At 35.9% G+C, this 7,889-nt stretch overlaps 2 protein-coding genes across 2 annotated transcripts; one reads left to right on the top strand and one right to left on the bottom strand.

The window, feature by feature from the left end:
• Positions 1-2,325: 2,325 nt before the first annotated feature.
• LOC141615056 (NAC transcription factor 25-like) lies at positions 2,326-5,790 on the top strand. The gene is made up of 3 exons (XM_074433632.1): positions 2,326-2,621; positions 3,882-4,198; positions 5,151-5,790. The coding sequence occupies exons 1-3, from the start codon at positions 2,390-2,392 to the stop codon at positions 5,592-5,594; spliced, it is 993 nt and encodes a 330-aa protein (XP_074289733.1). The 5' UTR covers positions 2,326-2,389; the 3' UTR covers positions 5,595-5,790.
• A 249-nt stretch (positions 5,791-6,039) lies between these two features.
• LOC141613888 (uncharacterized) lies at positions 6,040-7,561 on the bottom strand. Its single transcript, XM_074432631.1, has 4 exons — positions 7,401-7,561; positions 7,151-7,283; positions 7,040-7,051; positions 6,040-6,945 (listed from the first exon to the last, which is right to left on the bottom strand). Exons 1-4 carry the CDS (start codon positions 7,559-7,561, stop codon positions 6,040-6,042), a joined length of 1,212 nt encoding a protein of 403 aa, XP_074288732.1.
• Positions 7,562-7,889: the final 328 nt, after the last annotated feature.

The raw sequence follows: 7,889 nt of genomic DNA, 5'->3' as shown, positions 1-7,889 counted from the left end.
GAGATAGCTTTGCAACGGTACTGCATTATGTACAATGTTCAAAACATTAGGCTTTGAGTTTAACACACAATATCAATTATGACTAAGACTTGCAACTTAAATGAGTAACTCATAAACATTCATTGGGCAAGTATAGTATCTGTGGACAACCTACACATGCTTAATTGCATAATCGAGTATAATCTTCTTAATGAGTGTTTCACTTTAATGTCAGGTTACCTGTGGGTAAAACCTTAATACAAGTTAATTTACCCCATTAGATGCTTAGTCGGATATTCACTACATAATTTGAGTCCACTGTGGTGAACTTCAACCTAATGTGAATGTCCAATATGATTCCATTATGAGACTTGATCGCGTACGAGATGAAATCACTGTGGTGAATTTCAACTCGTCATAATGCGAATGTCTCTTTCATTCGATACCAAAACTATATATATACATAATTAGTATGTATGCTTACAACAATAATGTGATCATTTATATAAACTTAATTGACATAATAACATTAATATCATACGAGCATACATAATCAGTCATGAGGTATCGTAAACTATAATACGAGAAGGAAACTATTTATGCGGAAGATCTTCGATCGAGTGAAACATTAGCTCGATCGAGAACTGTTATCAATAAAACACCTCGATCGAGTGACCTTAATACTCGATCGTGATGTCCACTCTTGATATCTCTCGATCGAGTGACACATTAATTCGATCGAGTGACGCACTAATTCGATCGATAAAAAAATTCCCTCGATCGAGTACTCCTCAAATCCCAGGCGACAGACGAAACGCAATCAACAATCAAAAACATCATACGAATCGAAATAATTCGATTAGGGCAGCGGAAACAATTATAATCAAACATACAAATCGGAATAATTCGATTAGGGCAGCGGAAACAATCATAATCAAAGGATATATAATCAACCATGAATGAAAATAATAACATCATAATTAAAACATTAATTTTATTCAAATTAAAAGACATAATTAAAACATTAATCAGAACTATAACTGCAATCATAATCCTGCTCTGATACCACATATAAACATTAATTAGAGGATCTTGATTACAGCGATAATTACTGATAGATACATACATGGAGTAGTCATTAGATCTGATGAGGAGGTTTCTTAAGAACAATAAGAAGATGAATCCTAATGTTTTGCCTTCTCCTGCCTTCCTTAGTCTCTAATTCTCTTGCTGTATGTTTTCACTTAATTAATATGAATTAGGTTAAAACCACAAACAAGTGTGTTTTTATTTACATGGTGGCAGGAGGGGCTGAAATAGATAAGTGGGCCTAATATGTTAATGACCTGTAAACATTAACCGTAATCCACTTATTCTATTACTCCCAATAAAAACCCGAAATATTATTTCTAACCGTTTCTAATTAAAGTGACTGACATCAGTAATTAGGTCCACATAATAGAGAATTAATAATTATTACAAAGGGATTACTGGGATGTTTTTATTTAGCGAGCGTGGTTATTTGCAAGAACTTATTGAATTCATCGTTTGGGCTCATAATAAATTAAAAGTTTCTCTTGCTACTCAGCCTAGAGCATTGTACAATATTGATTTGGATACACAATATTGGTGTTCATATGTTTCGTAAAAAATTAAAGTGTAGTTTAAAAATGTATTATAAGAAGTTAAGAGGTTTTTTTTTTCCGAATTTGAATTTTGTTAGAGGTAGTGACGGAGCCAGGGGCCTCTTTCCGAGGTCCTGGGACATCGTAAACAGAATTTGTTTGTGTCTTTTTAGACCAATTTTTGGGTAGAAATAGAGTAAATTTATATTTTCATGTGGAAATAGGTACACTAGGGAACCCATAAAGAAATTTTTCAGGATTCGCTACTGGTACCTAGGGGCGGCGTGTTTTTGAAAAACAAAAATACATTTAATTAACAAAATCCAACGACGTTATTGTTGTTTACAAACATGCAGATTGGATAGTCCGGATGTGAAGATCCGAACACGTATCTTAACGTACTGGGGGAAGTGTGTAAAGAGGTTAGTGACAAGTGAGAAGAGACATTGATGCATTTGAATAATAGTAGTAGTGTTCTAGATCGAGTATTACCTCAGTATTAGGTCAAGGGAAATCCAAGATTTGTGTACTTCTACTTGTGCGGCTATGATTTTCAAAATGATAAGGTCAGAAGCAAAGAAAACAAAAGAAACTTTCATAAATGTATGGCCCATCCAAAAGACTTAACAGGTCAAACCCCATGACTTTGACTTAGCCCCCGTTTTACTTTCTTATAGTTCACACAATATATAATCACACGACTTGTCAAATACCATATAGACACACAACATGAGATACTCTCTTATAGTTAAACCCTCGAATTGAAATTAAATTAGTATATTGGTATGAAGAGCATGATGAGTAGTAGTAGTAGCCAAGATGATGATTCAAGCAGTAAGGATGTAGTTGTTGATGGCATGGATGTTCATCAAGGTCCACTTCCCGGGTTTCGATTCCATCCGACTGATGAAGAGCTTGTATCGTTTTACTTGAAGAGGAAGATTGACAACAGACCTTTGAGCATTGAGATCATTAAGCAAATGGATATTTACAAGCATGATCCTTGGGATCTTGCAAGTATTCTCCTACTATCTACTTGTTTTCATTTCTTATGCATTTATTATATATATTACTCTTACCTTTCCATTCAACTAAGGTTATTATTTTCACTTTTTAAAAATCTAGTAAAAAAAAGTGAGTAATTTTCTTATGCACAATATATAAACTTATTTAAGCACATAATGACTATTTTATATAACCAAGTGGGGTGTTATTCCAGTGGTAGCCGGGTTAAACCTTAAAGCTTGCAGAAACTCAGGAGTTGAGAGGTCCCGGGTTCGACTACTAGCTGGGGCGATGATCAGTTGGCCACTATAGCCCCCGAAGGGGGTGCCTTACATGGTCCATGTGATGGTGCGGGAATGTATGGGCCCGGGGGAATTCAACCCCTCGTCATAAAAAAAATGACTATTTTATGGTGTACTTGCATAATTCCTCATTTGTGCATGAACAACCTTCCTTTTCGTTTTGGATGTTCATAAATACACTTTTCAGTTAGAATCAATCTAATTTTATATTTACTACTCCCTCTGTCCCGGTCATTTGTTGTCCTTTTCTATTTTGGGGTGTCTCGTTCATTTGTTGTCTTTTTTATTTTAAGAATGAATTTGATGAGTAATTTGATCATTCACACTCAATTTATTCCACTTGTCATTTAGTAATTGGTCCCTTTCCCTTTCCTTGGTGTTTGTGCCAAAAACAAAGCACAACAAATGACCGGAACGGAGGGAGTATTATTTTGTTTGGCTATTTGATTTGATTTGTAAGTCCATACCAAGACCCAAATATAAGAAAATGGCTTTTTGCCGCGGGATTTTTATGTAGTGGGGGTTTCAAGGTGCGAATTTATGAGCCCTAGTGGCGTATATAGTTACTCAACTTGTATGATGAAAAAGATGATTGATGATAAACATATAGAGAGTACACAAAGTGTTGAGCCTAATATAATATGGAGATCTAACTTTCTAGGAATTCAAGGTCATAACCATCCCCGTTTATTTCGATATTTCATACAACAAAGGTTCTGATCCATGGCTCAATAATCGAATATGCTCCACAAGGGCAAAAGTTTCGATATATGGAGTAGTTATGAGTTTGTTCATTACCTTGATGTTAGACGTTTCTTGTTTCATGCTTAGTTTGTTTTACGTAAGACTAGAAAGCAGTAGGGTTCAATCGAATTCTGCCAAAAGTTTGGAATAGAGAGAGAGATTGATTGTTTTATTTTATTTTAAAGTTTGAGAAATAATTAAATTTTATAAGAAAATGAAATAACAGAAAGCAGCAGTGTGGGAGATAAAGAGTGGTATTTCTACTGTAAAAGAGGGAGAAAGTACAGAAACAGTGTGCGACCCAACAGAGTGACCGGGTCGGGTTTCTGGAAAGCAACCGGGATAGACAAGCCCATATACTCGAACGATGGAGAAGGGCAGCAGTGCGTGGGGCTGAAAAAATCTCTGGTGTATTACCGAGGAAGTGCCGGAAAAGGAACCAAAACGGATTGGATGATGCATGAATTTCGTCTCCCTAGTGACCTACTTATCCGTGAGGCCAACTCCTCCAACCCTAACAACAACAATTCTGCCTTTGAAGCTGTAAGTATTAAAGTATATATATATATATATATATATATATATATATATATATATATATATATATATGCATCTATTCCTTCTTGTTATGTTGCCTATCTAGTAAGAATATTAAGGTATGATTATAAGTGCAAAACCCTTATGTTGATGATCAAGATGAGCTCGTCTGCATACATGTATTATTACCATGTTGTAGGAACTAGGTTCAAACCATTTAAAGAAAGCAATCTAATCGTTTTGTTGGTTTACTAATCATAATGATAAGAGATGTGAAATACTTCATTCATCCCAATTATTTGTTTATCTATTAATACTTATTTGTGTGTCATCCAATAATAATAACCAAAAATGATCTTCTCCGCTTTCATTGGTTTTCGTGCCAAAAACAAAGATAAACAAATGACTGCGACCGAGGTATATCAAATTACTCATTAGAAATCATGCCTTACATAAAAAATATACAAATGAATGAGATAACAAAAATGAAATATGAAAACAGAGGGTCGGAGCCCGGATTTTAACTGAGGGGGACAAAAAATTTTAGGGAGGGCGAATGGCTAATTATATAAGATACTCTAGTAAAAATTTCAAAAAAATTTGGCTAAAATTTATGAAATTCAAGGAGGGTAAACAAATGACAAACAAAAAGATACTCACTCTGTCCCAGTCAATTGTTGTTCTTTGGTTTTGATATAAAGACCAAGGAAAGCGGAGGGGGCCAATTATTAAATGACAAGTGTAATAAGTTGAGTGTTAATGATCAAACCGTTCATCAAGTTAATTCTTAAAATAGAAAGAAAAATAATTGACTGAGACACCCAAAAATGGAAAAGTATAACAAATGACCGGTCCGAGGAAGTACAATTATTTGATTAGTTTTGCATGGTTTATAAGTGTATAAACTGAGTTAAAGACTTAAAGCACATGCACCGTACTGATATCTCTCGCCGTGCAGGAAATATGGACCCTTTGCCGAATATTTAAAAGAAACAAACGGCAAACCCCTGACTGGAAAGAAATATCTGCACGAAGAAATGCAGTAAACTCAAGTTCAAAATCCGGCAGTATCGATCCTAACCCTAATCACGAGCGTTACATAAGCTTTACAACATATCCATCAACACCTAACAACGGCTACGCAACTATTAGTACGAAAACAAATCACAACAACAATTACAATAACAATGTTGTTATAGTGGATCAAAAGAATGACTATTTTGAAGTAGAACGTATTCAATCACAATGGAACACTATGGCTCATTCAACTCCGGTAGCTTCGAATTCGAGCACGCTGAAGATTGGAGAAGATTATGAGAGTGATTTAGGGTATTTATATGAACGTAACTGGGATGACTTGAATTCTGTTGTGGAATTTGCAGTTAGGACACCTCTTTTGTAAATAGTGTATATGGACAACTATTTTCCCTTTTCATATATATATCTACTTGTGGTTAGGATAGAATATTAGTGACGCTGTAATATATATTTAAGTATTTAATTGTGTGTTGTCTTCTCCTTCTTTACTGTTGTTTTTTTGGTGTTTTGGTGTGTGTGATGACACACTTTAGTTCTTGTGTATCCATTCCCAAGCTTTTGTAACTATATATCAGTAGGTGTTTTGGTTTGATGGTAAATTGCACTTTATTGATTACTAGTTTTAAACCCGTGCAAAAAATACACGGGTCGTAATTGCAGGCGCTATTATTGAATACGAGAGCATATAAATGAACGTGATTAAATGTGCAATGCGGTGAAAATGTAAATAGTCCATAATTTGATATTCGACTTAATATAATTGAAGTTACTAATTACTACCAAATGGAAAAAAAATATGCTATGAAACTTTACAAATATTCAAAAATTTCTGTGTAAACTACGTTGGTTGTCGTATTAGATGTACGCTTGTTATTGTCGCAAATCAAAAGCTTCAGGCCTTTTTTGCTTGTAACCCTGGATATCACGACATAAAGCTGTCCATGACTGAAGACCGGTCTTGGCAGATAAATGTTCACTTGAGATAAGGACTGGCCTTGACTTTTGTTTATCGTCATTGCAAAACAAACAGCAATGGGAAATTGCCTTCTATTGAAGCGAACTGGAAATTTACTGGAATTTGAAGGCGTAAGTGTAATAATGCGGGCAATATGCACTTGATCACCTTTATGACTACCAGTTAAAACTGTACATCTAATTACACGAGCCCCTAAATTTGTCATTATTAATCTGGTGTCATTGCATAAGCCATGTGATTGATCAATATTTCTAAGCAACGTAACCATAGCACCTCTTTTCAATCTCAATTCATGGTTAGGGAGGCCATGACATTTAATACTGTTCAAAAATTCTGTGGAGAAAAGGTCACGCTCACCTATAGTTGCATCATCTTTACTGACCTCATCAAAGCTTAAGTAAAGTCTCGCTTGCCCATCAATAAGTGATAACACATAATCATTTACATCTTCAACTATTTCATGAGTTGGTGCAAGTATTGCCCTTTCCTGAAGATAATCAGGGTCCCATAACCGGTTTTGAAGAGAAGAATATGTGATACCTACTATGGAGGCAGTTGGATTTGTCACGTTTTGAACAAGTACATCGTCGGGGAACTCTATGTCAACTTCACCATCATTTGGACCCCCGACCAACCCATCTCCTATTTCCAAAATCCACTCCGAGAATTTCCATATCTCATCCACATTAGTTTCTGCACTTCCGACTTCTAAGCGCATATTTCTAGTCAATTTAAGCACCTGAAATTTATGACACGTCTTTAAAAAGTGAAAGAAGATAGAATGTTATTGAATAGCCTTTTAATACCCATTTGTAATAAAGTTTTGAACATACCTTACATGAAATCTACAAATATGACGAACAAAGAGACACATGCACAATGTCAGCTCTACTACCTTTTTGAACAACTAGTACTGTTTGCCGAAAATCGCCACCAAAAACTACCACTTTACCGCCAAATAGTAGTGTTGCATTACGCGCATCTACAACACGCATCACGTCTTTTAAACTTTTATCAACAGCCTCGAAGCTATGTTTATGAGTCATCGGTGCTTCATCCCATATAATGAGCTTCGCTCTGATCAACAGTTATGCTAAATCACTACCAGGTTTAATTCTGGGGCAGGTGGAGTTCTCGGTCACGTTTAACAGAATGCCAAGTCTCGAGTGCGCTGTTCTACTAACAGGTATCAACGTTGCTGCAATTCCGCTAGATGCAACGGGCAAAAACATTTCACCCCGACTTCTCAGGGCAGCACACAAAGTTCTCCATATGAATGTTTTACCAGTCCCCCCCCCCCCCCCATAGCCATACACAAAGAACATCCCTCCTTGATTAGATGCAACAGCTTCCATAATTTGATTATAGACCGACCTCTATTCACCAGTCATTGAAAAGAGTTGAGACGCGTGTTCTGCCTGCAACGATTATCTTTAATAAGACAACTCATCCATGACCAGCGTGTTCCCGTGATGTGACGTTGTAGATACCCAGTATCTGCACCTTCCAAAAACCACCCGATGATGATCGGACTATAACGTGTTTTTGATATGCGTGTGTGGATTGGCTATACATGAGACGGTTTATTGCACTACTCGGATATGAAAAATGATTTCATAAATGGTTTTCAAACTTCATTTGCATTAAAATAACACTATTTAGAGTTAAAACCGTCTTCGGACC

The sequence above is a fragment of the Silene latifolia genome, chromosome 11 (genome assembly GCF_048544455.1).
Source record: "Silene latifolia isolate original U9 population chromosome 11, ASM4854445v1, whole genome shotgun sequence".
NCBI classification, from domain to species: domain Eukaryota; kingdom Viridiplantae; phylum Streptophyta; class Magnoliopsida; order Caryophyllales; family Caryophyllaceae; genus Silene; species Silene latifolia.
The sequence above is the reverse complement of the archived record's forward strand: the minus strand, read 5'-3'. Positions and strand labels throughout refer to the sequence as shown.

Bases quoted from the DNA above. Each gene is read 5' to 3' on its own strand.
- LOC141613888 (XM_074432631.1), bottom strand. From the start codon at position 7,561: ATGGAAGCTGTTGCATCTAATCAAGGAGGGATGTTCTTTGTGTATGGC. The intron at 7,284-7,400 runs GTTGATACCTGT...ACTGTTGATCAG, and splicing joins TCTAGCGGAATTGCAGCAAC to AGCGAAGCTCATTATATGGG.
- LOC141615056 (XM_074433632.1), top strand. From the start codon at position 2,390: ATGAAGAGCATGATGAGTAGTAGTAGTAGCCAAGATGATGATTCAAGC. The intron at 2,622-3,881 runs GTATTCTCCTAC...ATGAAATAACAG, and splicing joins TGATCCTTGGGATCTTGCAA to AAAGCAGCAGTGTGGGAGAT. The intron at 4,199-5,150 runs GTAAGTATTAAA...CTCGCCGTGCAG, and splicing joins ACAATTCTGCCTTTGAAGCT to GAAATATGGACCCTTTGCCG.